The following is a 14478-nucleotide window of genomic DNA, read 5'->3' as shown; positions in this document are numbered from 1 at the left end:
ATGTACATCAGCTCTATGAAAAATGAAATAGCTATAACCTAACAAAACATGTCAGGATGTGTATACTTAAAACCACAAAACACTGATGAAACTGAAGACCTTGAATAACTGGTCCATGCAGTGGACTGGAAGACATGGTAGAGGTGGTGATGCTCTCTGCCCTAGTCTACAGATTGAACACGTCTACAATCACGTTCCTGCAGAATATTTTATAGATACAGAAAATGTGATTGTAGAATGGATGTGGAAAGGCAAAGGAACTAGAACATAACAATTCTGACAAAGAAGTGTCAAGTTGGAAGAATCACACTACTTGATTTTAAGACATATATAAAGCTGCAGCAATCAAAACAGTGAGGTATCTGTAAAAGTTCGATGCAAAAATCAATGAAACGAAAGGGAGAGTCCAGACACAGATGCTACCATGGTCATTCGATTTCTATAGAGGGGCCATAGCAATTTAATGGAAAAGGATACTGCTATAGCAATTAGACATCCATAGGCACAAAGGCTCTGAACAAAAACCTTCCACTTAGTGAAAAAATTAACTCAAAGTGGGTCCTACATCTAAATATAAAGTGTAAGACAGAAGAAAACCTTCATGACCAGGGGTCCTAAGTCCTTAGATGTGACAGCAAAAGCATGATTCAGAAAACAAAAGAACTGATAAGCTGCACTTTATCAAAATCAAAACATGTCTGCCTTGTGGAAGACACGGTTGAGAGAATGAAATAAACTACAGACTAGGAGAAAATGTTTCCCAGTTACATGTCTGACAGAGGACTTGCAGTCAGAATACCTCAAGTCCGCTCAAAACTCAACAGTGAGACAACTGTTGATGAAAATTCAATTAACAATCAAGGTAAGAAGGAAAAAAAAGGAATTTTATTCGAGCCAAACTGAGGATTATAACCTGGGAAGCCGACTCTCGGAAGATCTGAAAACTGTTCTACCTGTTAGATGTCGAAGGCACAGTCCTAAACAGTTTTCAAGACAAAGGATCGTAAATCACAATGACTTACTTATTTTGCATAAAGTTCACCGAGGATACGTAGCCCAGGTGCAAGTCACCATGACCCCCTGCAGAGCTGGGAAAGAGCGCGATTCTTTCAAGAAGTCACTTGCTAGCTCAGAAGAAAGGAGAAAGGAAAGCTCTTTACCTTCGAGCAGGCACTCCCATCTTTGAGGAGGTCTGGTTAATGTGTAATGCAGATGCACACTGCTCATTAGGGAGGGAGGGGTAAGCCCAGGGGACACAGACAGAGAACTTGATGTTTAAATTTTCTTGTTCTGCCTTAAAATGTAGATTTTATCTCATCACAACAAACAACCGGATTAAAATATGGGCAACAAGTAAAACACAGAGTTTACCAAACAAGATATATGGCTGGCACATATGCCTATGAAAAAATGTCCAGCAATATTACCTGTGAGGGGCTAGAACAGAACCATGACAAATTCTGCTACACTTTTTAGAATGGCTTAAATTAAAAAATGCTGGCAATACCAAGTGCTGACAAGGGTGCCGTACTTCTGACGGGAACGCAGCACTGAGGCGGCCACTCTGTCAGCTCGGCAGCCTCTCGTAAAGCTGTACAGAACACCCACTAGAGGACCTAACAGTCCCGCTCCTCAGTCTTTTTTTTCTTTAATCCATTGGAAGTTTTATTTCTTTAGGATTTTATCCCAACCAGTCGTTTAAAAACCAAGTAACACAGCCCTGCGGGGTAGGAACTGGGGACTGCACCTCCCTCCTCACCATGGACAGCAGTGGGAAAGAGGGAAGGGACGGGGCAGGTGGCTACAGCAAGACAGCAGCAACAGTAACGGGGGCAGCTACCCACCCCCCCGCCCCGAGCCAGCGCCCTCCTCTCCTAGGCCCTGGCTAGAGCCCCTATGGCTTGGGGCAGTGGGCAGAACCCACCCCAGGCCCTCCCCCATCCCTCCTCAGCCTCCTTGGGGCTCAACCCATTTCTTCCGGCAGGAGACTGAGGCACACAGAGAAGAGGGCGTGGGAGAGGTGGATGCCGGAAAGGCAAGGAGGTGGCACGAAGGAGGTGAGAGGCTTGGGCGAGACTCTGGCTTGGAGGCCTGAGTCTTTCTTTAGAGGACTTATAAGCAAAGTTTTCCTTAAAGGGCCAGAGAGTAAATATTTTAGGCTTGTAGGACATAGGTCTCAGTCACAACTAACTACTCAACTCTCACAGCACAAAACAGCCATAAGACACCACATAAACGAATGGGCATGGTCGTGTTGCAGAAAAATTTTATTTGCAAAAACAGGCAGCCAGGGACTTCCCTGGTGGCGCAGTGGTTAAGAATCTGCCTGCCAATGCAGGGGACATGGGTTCGAGCCCTGATCCGGGAAGATCCCACATGCCGCGGAGCAACTAAGCCCGTGCGCCACAACTACTGAGTCTCCGCTCTAGAGCCCACGAGCCACAACTACTGAGCCTGCGTGCCACAACCACTGAAGCCCGCGCGCCTAGAGCCCGTGCTCCACAACAAGAGGAGCCACCACAATGAGAAGCCCGCGCACCGCAACGAAGAGTAGCCCCCGCTCACCGCAATGAGAGAAAGCCAGCACGCAGCAACGAAGACCCAACGCAGCCAAAAACAACTAAATTAATTTATTAAAAAAAAAAAAACAGGCAGCCAGTCCACACAACGGCCATAGTTTGCAAACCCTTGCCCTAGAGAAATGAAAACTTGTGTTCATTGAAGAAAAAACTGATAAAAAAATGTTTACAGCAGCTCTCTTCACGACCACCAGAAACTGGCAACAACCCACATGCCCTACAACTGGTCAATGGATAACCCTGTGGTCCGCTCACCTGTGGAATGTTACTCAGCAATGAAAAAGAATGAACTATTGAGGATGCAAAAACTTGGATGAATTTCAAAGGCATTATGCTGAGTGAACAAAGCCAGTATGAAAACACACAGTATGATTCCATCCATAAGACATTCTTGAGAAGACAAAACTATAGTGTGGGGAGTGATCAGTGCTGGGAGGGTGTGATTCTAAAGCAGTCGTGTGAGTCAGTTTGGGGAATGATGGAGTTGTTCTGTATCCCAACTGTGGTAGTCATTACATGAATCTATGCATGCCTTAAAATTCATGAAACTATACACCCCACAATGGGCAATTTTTCTATGTGATTATCTACCAAAGAATACCAACGTCAGTTTTCCCTAATAAAAAGACAGTAATCATCACTTAGGTGCGTTCATTTCTTCACCACCTAATCCCTCAACCGTTTGCAGGCTGCTTTTTGCCTGCACCATTTCTTTCAAAAATCAACTTATAGGAAACAAGTCTAAAGAGTTTTCCTCAGTCATCATTCCTGATCTTTTTGCAGCATTTTACACTGTTGATTATTCTCTCCTTAAAGCTCTGTGTTTTACCTTCTGGGACGCTGTAGTTTTTTTTTCTGTAGTTTTCTGTCAGCCACACTGACTGCTACAAGTAGTATCTATTTTCCAACACAACTCTTTCCTTTCTAAGTTCGACGTCAATAGAACTATGAGAGCTTTGCCATCCAACACACCAGACACACATGGCAATTGAAATGTAGCTGGTCCTCCTGAGGAACTGGATTTTTAATTAATTTTAATTAATTTAAAATTTAAAGCTTGCTATTCAATTCAATTATTGATAACTTCTAAGTATGTTCGGGACAACTTGGGTATATGAATCTATTTTTTCAACCCTAAATTTTATGAAATCTAAACGCAGATTCAATTTCCACAGATCAGATTTTGAACGCTTGGTACAAAGAAAAGAATGTAAGATAGTTTATTAACAATTTGCTCATATTAATTGCATGCTGAAATTATGTTTTAAATATACTGGGTTGAATAAAAGGCTATTCAAATGAATTTCTCCTGCTCCTTCTTATTTTTTAAAGTGTGGCTTCTAGAAAATTTTAAAATCCATGTTGGGTCACATTATATTAGACAGCACTGATTTAGGGACTTCAATTTCCAGAGACACATACATACAAACACACATGTGCGTGCATATACATACACCTATATGTATACACATATAGATGTACACATACAAATGCATATGCATACGTGTGTATACACATTTCTTAATTTATGATTTGTGCAAGCTCTGCCTGCGTGATCCCAGGCAGGGTCGTGCTATCATGTGATAGCTCTAAATCCTTCCTCAGCTCATGGATGAAGGATCCATTTCTGCACCGTAAGGCAGTTTAGGTTGTACAGACATTGAGAGTAGCATGTACAAAAGCCTCTATTTTTACAGATGTGATGAAAGCAAAAGTTTTTAAATGAAAACTTAATTATGTCCAAGAACAAAAGATAGCATCGGTGGCAACGTGCAGTCCTGTTGGTTCCTCCTGTTTCTGAGGTTCTCTATGAACATTTTAACCTCGTCGTGTCTACTAAGTTCAAAAGTCATGAGAAAAAAATAAAGAGAAAAAAAAAGAGAAAAACAAAAAAAAATGTCATGAGAATATTCCCAGTGCTACCTACGAGAAGTTTAGGATTACTGTGGAATCGTACAAAATAAGAGTGCTGAGAAAATGATGGGATGAACTGACGGCATGCGTGATTCTGAAGAGTCATGTGATTACATGAAAGACAAGGTGTCTGCCAGGGATGGTAAGCAGCCGCAGAGGACAGGTGGACTTGAGGAGATGAAAAAGCTCCTGATTTGATCAGCATCAATGCTGGATGCCTGTCAGTTCAATTAATTCAGAAGTTGAGGACTCAGATTAATCAGGTAAAACTGTGGCTGATGAAAGACGTCATAAGTGATATTTCTATGGATTCAACTCTCATTTGAATTAAATTTGTAATGCATCAACATGAGTGATGCAGCCATTAGAGTGGAATCCATCCCACCGGTAAGGTGGTCCTCGGAGAGAACATTACAGTTAGCTGTGTGATTTGGGGGAAGGATAATTACTTGTGAGAACAAGTTGGGATGGATCTGGTCCATGCTGGGAAAAGATGTGGGCTAGGATGGACATCTTCCTGGAGAAGAATGTCTATTTTTAAAGCCCAGCAGGACAGACTCATCCTCCCATTTGGTGAAAACTGAAGTTTCAAAGCTTAATAAATGTATTTAAGAAAAGCCTCTTGAGTGCCTCAAGGTTTTTTCTTTGGCTTACTCCTTTTCAATATATTCTAGTAAAACAGATTAAAGGTAGTAATTTTACCAGGTGTGCTTGGCAAAGTTGCTTTCCTGTCCACTCCTTTGGTTTCCTTATCTGTCGACTTGAGCATAATAACAAACAACATTACCTTCACGAAGTTGTTGGAAGCATCAAACGAGTCAATATATGTGAAGCTGCTGGGCTGCACCCCGCAGGCCTACAAGCCCTGTGCTTGCTCAGCTTCAAGACAGAAGAGCCCGGAGTCAGCAACAGAGACATCGATAGTTTAATGGATGGGGGAGCTTACACGTCTGAAGCAAGATCCTGGAGCAACACCCCACTGTGTGCAGTGGACCGAGGGCAGGACAGGGTGGCGTCTCCACTTCCTCGGGGAAAGAGGGATTACCAGTTATAGGGGAATTGACTTCAGGTGGGCTCATTAGTTACCAGGGAAACCAGTAGAGGGGCAGGCCCCTCACCACTCCCTTGATAAGCTATCATTAGCTGGGACCTGGGGCAAGTACTGGGTGGGCCAAAGGTTCTTTTGGTTTTTTCCATAAGGTGCCTCTAGCAGCACTTAGTGGTCTTTAACTTCATTCGAAACAATTTTGTTAGACTGTATGTGACAGCTGTCATATCAGCGTGCATTTAAAAAAAGACATCAAAATTGGTGAATTTTTGTGTAGCCATTTTAATATTGAAGATGGAAGGAAAAAAGCATTTTCGGCATATTATGCTCTATTATTTCAAGAAAGGTAAAAACACAACCAGAAAACACACACACACACACACACACACACACACACACACACAACCGAATTGCAAAAAAGGATTTGTACAGTGTATGGACAAGGTGCTGTGACTGATCAAACGTGTCAAAAGTGGTTTGTGAAGTTTCGTGCTGGAGATCTCTCGCTGGACGATGCTCCACGGTCAGGTAGACCAGTTGAAGTTGATGGCGATCAAATCGAAACAATAATTAAGAACAATCAATGTTATACCACGCGGGAGATAGCTGACATACTCAAAATATCCAAATCAAGCGTTGAAAATCGTTTGCACCAGCTTGGTCATGTGAATCGCTTTGATGTGTGGGTTCAACATAAGTTAAGCGCAAAAAACCTTGACCATATTTTCACACGTGATTCTCTACTGAAACATAAATAAAAAGGTTCCATTTTTAAAACCGATTGCGATGGGCGATGAAAAGTGGATATGTACAACAATGTGGAACGGAAAAGATTGTGGGGCAAGCAAAATGAACCATGACCAACCACACCAAAGGCCAGTTTTCATTCAAAGAAGGTGGTGGTGTGTCTATAGTGGGATTGGAAGGGAGTCCTCTATTATGAGCTTCTTCCGGAAAACCAAACAATTAATTCCAACAAGTACTGCTCCCAAGTAGACCAACTGAAAACAGCACTCGACGAAAAGCGTCCGGATTAGTCAACAGAAAACACATAATCTTCCATCAGGATAACGCAAGACTGCGTGTTTCTCTGATGACCAGGCAAAATAAAAAAAACTGTTATTTACAGCTTGGCTGGGAAGTTCTGATTCATCTACCATATTCACCAGACATTGCGCCTAGGGATTTCCATTGATTTCGGTCTTTAGAAAATTCTCTTAATGGAAAAAAATTCAGTTCCCTGAAAGACTGTAAAAGGCACCTGGAACAGTTCTTTGCTCAAAAAGATAAAAAGTTTTGGTAAGATGGGATTACGAAGTTGCCTGAAAAATGGCAGAAGGTAGTGGAACAAAAGGGTGAATACGTTGTTCAATGTAGTTCTTGGCGAAAACGAAAAATGTGTCTTTTATTTTTACTTAAAAAACGGAAGGCACTTTTGGCCCACCCAATACTAGGAAGATCAACTACCCAAGGTAGGCTCTTCCAAACCAGCCACCCTTATTCACATCCAATATGATTGAAATAAAACAGAACCAGAATGTTCTGTTTTATTTTCCCTCTTTATAAATGCAATAATTGCTCATTGTGGAAAATTTGGAAAAATTGAAAAATCAAAAAGGATAGGCTGTAAGAGGCCAGGTTAGTTCCATGTGTTGGATAAAACTGTTTTAAGTCTATTAAAAAAGGATCAAAATTATCCATAACCATAAATTCTAAACTCCCTGTATACACGGATGTGATCTTTTTAATCCTAAAACCTACTGAAAACATTTTATGAAACTTGTTTTAAGCTAAGACCTAAAAATTCAAATTCCAAAAACGAGCGCTTTGACGCACACGACTGGCGCCGAAGAGTGACGTCAGCACCGGGTACACCCCGTCCGCCTCCAGCGCCTGTGGGTCGGGCTATTCACGGACGTTGCTTCTCGCGGCCCACGTAGTCGCTATGCACTTTCTGCCGCGTCACACAGCCCGCGAGCTTCTCATTTCCGCGTCGCGCAAGCGCAGTCACCTCCGCGCGCCGGCGCCCACGGGCCTGCGCGGCGCACAGGGCTGACGCGACACGCACGCACGCACACTCGCAGGCGCGTCGGGCTCTCGCCGGCGACGGCGCTGCGTCACGGACCTTTGGGCGCCGCGCTCCCGAGACCGCAGCCGCTGCGGCCTAGGCGCTGGCCTCCCGCGCGCGAACCCTGGTCGGCGGCGCTATGAGGCGCAACAAGGCCGACGTGGAGCGGTATATCGCCTCGGTGCAGGGCTCCGCCCCGTCTCTCCGGGAGGTGAGCGGGCCGGGGCGCGCGGCCTCCAGGCGGGCCCGTGGGCGGCGGCGCCATGGTTCGCGCTGAGGCGCGGCCGGCGGCCGGGGGGGCGGGGAGGCGGCGGGGCGGGCGGCGGCGTTGGCGCTTTCTCTTCCTTCTCCTTCTTTTTTCTCTCCTCCACTTCCTCTCCTCTTCGTCCCCGGCGCCCGGGCGGCCAGGGAGGCGGCCCCGCTGCGCCCACGGCCCGGGCTCCGCGCCGAGGCCCGGCCGCCCTGCCGCCCCTCACACCCCGCCGCTCCTCACAGCTGCTTTTACCGGCATTTTGTTTTTCAGCGGAGCCCTGGTGGGGTCTGAATTTCCTCCCGGGCCTTGTGTCCGGGGCAGATTTGCGTGGCCTTCCGGCGACGCCTCTCGGGGTACTTTTCCTCCTTGGAGGCAGATAGCGAGCTGGGTGCACCGTGGATCCGCCAGTCGCTGGTCGGATCCCTGGTCGCTGTCCGGGGTCGAATGCAGCTCTGCCCCGCACACGCTGTGGGGTTTGAGGGCAGTGTAGCTTACTTCAGCAGTAGGGCGGCGTTAGGGTACTGACAGGAGCTTTAGGAGGGTCTTCGTTAAACATTGAGGGCAGTGCTCGGCGCGTTTGGTGAGCCCTCGGATGTGGCTGTTAGAGGGACGGTCGTTCAAGGTGTTCTGGGCAGGGGCCTAAGCGAATAAAGATGCATGAGGAAGTTAAAAGCCGAAAACCGAGCGACAGTCAGGAATACAATGGCACCGTGATTGTGTCTTTAGCCACGTGCTAGGTGTGTGTTGTGTTACTGCCGACGACCCTGTGGATATTGAGACCTGGAGAGATGAAAGCTACTTGTCCTGGGGACACAGGTGGCTCGGCAGGATTGGCAGTGGGTGTGGCTTAGTTTCTCTTAGGACCAGTGGAGTGGCGGACAGCCCATCCCTCCGGAGGAGGGGACCAGGTGCTCACATGCAGACTGTAATTCCCAACTGCTGGCGTACTCATGAATGCAACTGTGGGACCAGAGCCTGAGCCGGAACCTCACTGAACGTTTCTGTACCCCTGAAAACGGTGTACCTTTTTTTTCTAAAGCAAGTTGAGAGCTTTTATGAAATTCTAAGTGGGGACCCTGGGTCTCAAAAGAGTAAGAACCACTGTCTAGACAGGAGTTAGAATGTTCTCTGAACTAAGGAACTTTTCTGTCAAATGAATAAGGGTGGGGACAAAACTTTACGGGTTGGTTATTACTCTCACCTCTTTTACATTTATAAAGAGTGTTTTGAGCAGATGTTTTTCTTCAGACAAGGAGAAATCATTGATTTTAGAACCTGGGGCTTGAACAGCACAGGTCCACTTAAATGTGGGTTTATTTTCACTAAATATGTGCTAGAGTACTATGCGATCCACGGTTGGTTGAATCTTAGGATGTGGAAACTTGGGTATGGAGGAACCGAGTGTGTATGCAGAGGGCCGACTGTATGTATATGTGGATCTTGAACTGGGTAGAGGGTCAGTGCCCCTAACCCTTGCTTTGTTCAAGGGTCGACTGTACTTTTATTTCTTTATCTCCTTTTCCTCATTTTAGACACTTTCTGCTGGCTTTCACCTCTTCTCCAGACCGGTCCACGGATGTATTTACTTTTCCCCTCCTTTTTTCAGTTCTGTTCTTGTAAATTTTAGTTAAGTGAATATCTAGTGTTTATATAATTACGGTAAGGTAAATATTTTTGCATTCAAGTCACCTTTATTGTGTAGTTTTATTTTTCCTAGAGTAAATAATAATTGCTCTATTTTTTTGGTTGGTTTAATTTCCTACGATGTATTCCTTTTTTTAAAAAAAATTAATTTATTTATTTTTGGCTGCATTGGGTCTTCGTTGTTGCGTGCGGGCTTTCTGTAGTTGCAGCGAGCGGGGGCTACTCTTTGTTGCAGTATGTGGGCTTCTCATTGCGGTGGCTTCTCTTGTTGCGGAGCGCGGGCTCTAGGCACGCGGGCTCAGTAGTTGTGGCTCGCGGGCTCTAGAGCGCAGGCTCAGCAGTTGTGGCGCACGGGCCTATTTGCTCTGCGGCATGTGGGATCTTCCCGGACCAGGGCCCAAACCTGTGTCCCCTGCGTTGGCAGGTGGATTCTTATCCACTGTGCCACCAGGGAAGCCCGGGTGTTGGATATTGTCACATGCTTTTTTCTTTTGGTGGCATTTGAGATGATCTTGTGGTTTATTTCTTTTGCACTTTTAATGTGATGGATATACTTGTGTTATGCTTTTGGCAGGTGTGCTGGACCCAGCTCTGCCTCCCCAAGGTGTAGAGGGGAGGGAGGTGAGTGGCACTGAGGGCTTTCCACTCACTCTACTTTTCATATCTGTTTATGTGCCAGACGTGAGTCGTGCTTAACATGGTCCTCCTTGTCAGTCGATCCTTTCAAGTCATTGCCCCTTAGCTGTTGTTTGACTAGGTTAGTGAGAATCTTGGTCGTTAATTCGTAAATCTCTAATTAGATGATAAGGCATCTGACTACCTTAAGAGACTCATAGTTACTCTGCCGTTTATTTACTACCTTCATTGAATTTCTTTACCCTGACATTGAATGTACTGGGCAGAAATCACATCACATCAATACCTACAGTTGCCTTTGTTTAAATTAAGCAGTGAGACTCCCCACGGCTGCCCCAGTTGGAGAGATGTATTCTGGTTTTAGTCACAGGCTAGACCATAGTATGCAAGGGGCAGATGAAGTAAAGTTGTAGAGCTGGGCAGGTGCCACGTCATGCTAGTCTTTGGTGAGAAATATGGGTATCTTCAAAATGTAATGAAAGCCGTAAAAGGATTTTAAATTTTAAAGAAAGGCACAGTGTGGTTTGTCTTATGTTTTGGCGAATTAATTTTGGGAGGGAAACAGGAAGGAATTAGTCGTTTTGATAGTCCCAGAGAGAGATCATAGCAGGCTTGTACTTCGGTAGTAGCAGTAGAGATGCAGAAAAATGGATGGATAGAGGTAACACAGAAGGTAGAACTGACAGGTCTTAATATTTTACACATAAGTGTAGAGCTCAGGAGAGCTGAGAGCCAGAGATACACATTTGAGAGTCATCGTAGTCACGGGTGAGATGGATTATGTATCCCAGATGAGATGCTCTGAGAGGGAAGAGGACTTAGGACCGACTCCTGGGGCTTTGCCAGTTGGACAGGCACAGCGTTAGGGTGCCTGTGCTTCATGGGCTGAATCTGATTGTAGCCTTGTGAAGATGCAGGGCACTGTACATAATTGGTGAAATACTGTAAAATAACACTCTCTCCTGCCTCTGTGCTTGTCACCCTTCCTGAACTGCAGCCTTTGTGCATGAAGACAGAGACTTAATTTCCTGCCCATTCCCCAGTGCCCAGAATGGTGCCTGGTGAATAGCAGGCACAGCAAACAAATCTAACACCTGTATATTTAGGAATAAAATCAATAAAAGAAAACATTGCTTTGTAGGCTGCTTTTTCACTTAGTATATGTTGATTTTTGTTTTTGTGTCCTTATATAGCTTTCAAAAATAAGATGCTTGATGGCTGTGTACTTCTGTCACATGTGTGTAACATCATCTCGTGTGTCTCAGCAGGCTGGACTTTGGAGCTTATAGAAATAAAAGAGCCAGGGTGTGGACTTGGATTATTACCAGAAGAGTTCAATTTTTATTTCTGCCTCTTTAGCTCCTTGAGTGTAGAATAATGATCTGTGGAGCGGTCAGTAACTGGACCAGGGAATCCCCAGTGCCTTAATGGGTCTGAAGTACTTTGGTACTCTCCCCATAAAGGCTTACACACGGCAGGAGAAGTGAAGTCTGTCATATACCTCTCCTCCCCTAGAAAAGTGGGCTTCTGTCTGTTTACTTATCTGTAAAGTGAGAGGGGCACCACACGGTTTCTAAGGTTTCTTGCTGATATAAATTCTTAATTTCTGATGTCATCTTGTCTTGATGTTCTTAAATTAATTTTTTTGTTTCATGAAAATTAGAAAACATGGACTCAGGACTTTTAGAACATGTGCATTTCTACAGGCAGTTTTTTTTTTAATCTTTTAAGTGAACAAAAATCAAATATATTAATATTAACCTTGCTAGGACAGATTTTAGCTCTTGTGAAAAATATGCAGAATTCAAAATGTGATAAATAAAAGAGTTCTCAATTTTTTTTAGAAGTCAATGAAAGGATTCTATTTTGCAAAGCTGTATTACGAAGCTAAAGAATATGATCTTGCTAAAAAGTAAGTACCAAACTGTAAACATGCCTTAATTTTCTAAAACCGGTGCTTTAACTTCATGTTCTTCTTTGACATGGATAAATACACGTTTTTTTAGCAGTTCTTCCTAAGTATGTCCTGGAAATAAGGGATTCATCACTCAGATTGGTGATAAGAACTAGTCTGGATTCCATCTGCAGGTTGAGTCTAGAATGATACTTTCTGCATGTCTGCTGCTTATTTACACCCAGGGCAAGAAATCGTTTGGCATTAAATTTTCGCTAAAGATTGTTCTGGGTTAGAATAAAGGAGAACCATGCCTATATCTTAATTTCTTCCTGGTTAGATATCTGCTACTTTTATCAGCTGGAAAAAAATGGCAATGAATACAAAATTAAACTAATTCCTGGGCAGGAGAATAGCTTGTGTAAAAGATCTTTAATTGACTGGATAGGTGATCCTGGGAGGCTTTGTCTCACCATAGAGCCAAGAAGCTTGGTGGTCTGATTTCCTGATTTATAGTGACTTAAAGCTGGAAATTCTGAGGGAGGCAGGCTATTAAAGGCATTGACGGGAAGATGAAAATTCTGATAAGGAAAGTGTTAGCGCCTTTATTTAACTGGCAGCATTGGGCCTGTTAACCCTGTTCCTTATTAATATGACACTTTTTCCTCCAGTGTTGATCTTTGGTCTAATATCTCCTGTGATAACATTCACTGGACCTAGAATATGCTTATTTTTAGTTGTCACTTGAGTTAGAGAATGGAAGTCACCGGCATTTGGTGGTGTAGTGAGTGATTTTTCTTCTGTGCTGTTTTAGCTGGGTACAGTCCCGTTAGATGTTATTTTCTTGTTTAAAAGGTGAATACGTTCTCTTAGTTGTTATTTGGAAATTGTTGCTCTTTAGTGTTTTGCATTATGATAGTTTAAAGATTTATTGTAATCACTTTCTAATGTCTGTGCAAAACTTAGTGCTATTCCCAAAGTGTAATAATAGAAAAAAGGTAATTTATATGTTCATTTCTTAAGAATGGGTAACACTAGAAAAAAAAATTTGGTAAATGTACCATTTAATGGTAAAATGAGTATGTTGTCAACTTTGTACATGTGTTTGTGTTTAAGTATTATTTCTATCTGTGGATGCTTTTCAGTTATCTGCATATTCTACTTTAAATAGTGGTAGTCAAGAATTAGAATAACAATATAAATTAGTTTAGTGGTTGCTTGGCTTAAGATATTCTCTCAGCAGTTAAATGCAGTTCTAAATGTGATAATTTAAAGATTGTTTTTATATTATTGTTATTTTTAAACAGATATATATCTACATACATTAACGTACAAGAAAGGGATCCCAAAGCTCACAGATTTCTCGGCCTTCTTTACGAAGTGGAGGAAAACATAGAGAAAGCAGTTGAATGTTACAAGGTAAACTATATAAGATTAAAACATAGCCTTCGCATAGCCAAACACACATAATGCCCAGGTTAATTTATGTAATAAATAATTCACATATATTTTATGGATGTCTTGAAAACAAGCACTGGTATCATCGTACTATTAAGTGAAACAGCTTGAAACAGATTTTGAAGTTCTTAGCCCAAAGAATGCTGTATTTTATCATTAAGAGATTAGCGATTGTAAAAGAAGATTAACACCTATAAATTTCAAGTTTACCATGATCAGAAATGCTGTTCTTATGTGTGTGGTTCCCTCCCTCTCTTCCTTTTCTTTTTTGCGTTTACCAAATAAAAAGATAATTTTTTTTAATTCATCTTCAGAAAACTTGCAGACACTTTAATAGCCTTGAAATAACATGCTGTCATTTAGAAATAGAGTTTTAATAGAGTCACTTGATAAATTTTTAATTCTTGTGTATGAGTGTATGGACTTTAGGAATCCTACTAATTTCTTAATTCTTTTTTGATATCAGCGTTCAGTGGAATTAAACCCAACACAAAAAGATCTTGTGTTGAAGATTGCAGAATTGCTCTGTAAAAATGATGTTAGTGATGGAAGAGCTAAATACTGGGTTGAAAGAGCAGCTAAACTTTTTCCAGGAAGTCCTGCAATTTATAAACTAAAGGTAAAAAATTAAGCAAAAGAAAGCATATAATAAAAGCAGTTGGGGAAGACTTAAGACACAACTATTTCTAATATTTGGAGTTTAAATGATTTCAGTAGTAACCTTTAAACCGGTGTGCGTGGGGATGGGGAGTGTGGGAAATGGGTGAAGGGGGTCACAGGGGTACAAACCTTCAGTTATAAGATAAATAAGTTCTGGGGATGTGAAGTACAGCTTGTGACTATAGGGAACAGTACTGCACTGTGCATTTGAAAGTTGCTGAGAGGGGGTCTTAAAAGTTTTCATCACAAGAGAAAGTAATTTGTAGCTGGGTGAGGTGATGGACGTTAACTTACTGTGGAAGCCATTTCACAGTACATACATTA

The 14478-nt window shown here is 42.9% G+C and overlaps 1 protein-coding gene across 5 annotated transcripts in view; it reads left to right on the top strand.

Annotated features, from left to right (window-relative positions):
* The first annotated feature begins 7655 nt into the window (after window positions 1-7655).
* RGPD4 (RANBP2 like and GRIP domain containing 4) overlaps window positions 7656-14478 on the top strand; it is a 53589-nt gene continuing 46766 nt past the window's right edge. The window contains exons 1-4 of one of the 5 annotated variants that reach the window (XM_027128655.1): window positions 7656-7820; window positions 11987-12054; window positions 13344-13455; window positions 13961-14113. In XM_027128655.1, coding sequence (XP_026984456.1) covers window positions 7749-7820; window positions 11987-12054; window positions 13344-13455; window positions 13961-14113 — 405 coding nt within the window. In that variant the 5' untranslated portion in view covers window positions 7656-7748. The remainder of the gene's footprint in view (window positions 7821-11986; window positions 12055-13343; window positions 13456-13960; window positions 14114-14478) is intronic. The other 4 variants (XM_027128652.1, XM_027128651.1, XM_027128654.1 and 1 more) reach the window with 4 other exon arrangements.

Source organism: Aethalodelphis obliquidens, unplaced genomic scaffold (genome assembly GCF_003676395.1).
Source record: "Aethalodelphis obliquidens isolate GAN/ISIS:26980383/991018 unplaced genomic scaffold, ASM367639v1 scaffold35, whole genome shotgun sequence".
Lineage (NCBI taxonomy): Eukaryota > Metazoa > Chordata > Mammalia > Artiodactyla > Delphinidae > Aethalodelphis > Aethalodelphis obliquidens.
Note: the sequence above shows the minus strand (reverse complement) of the source record. Positions and strands in the feature narration are given on the sequence as shown.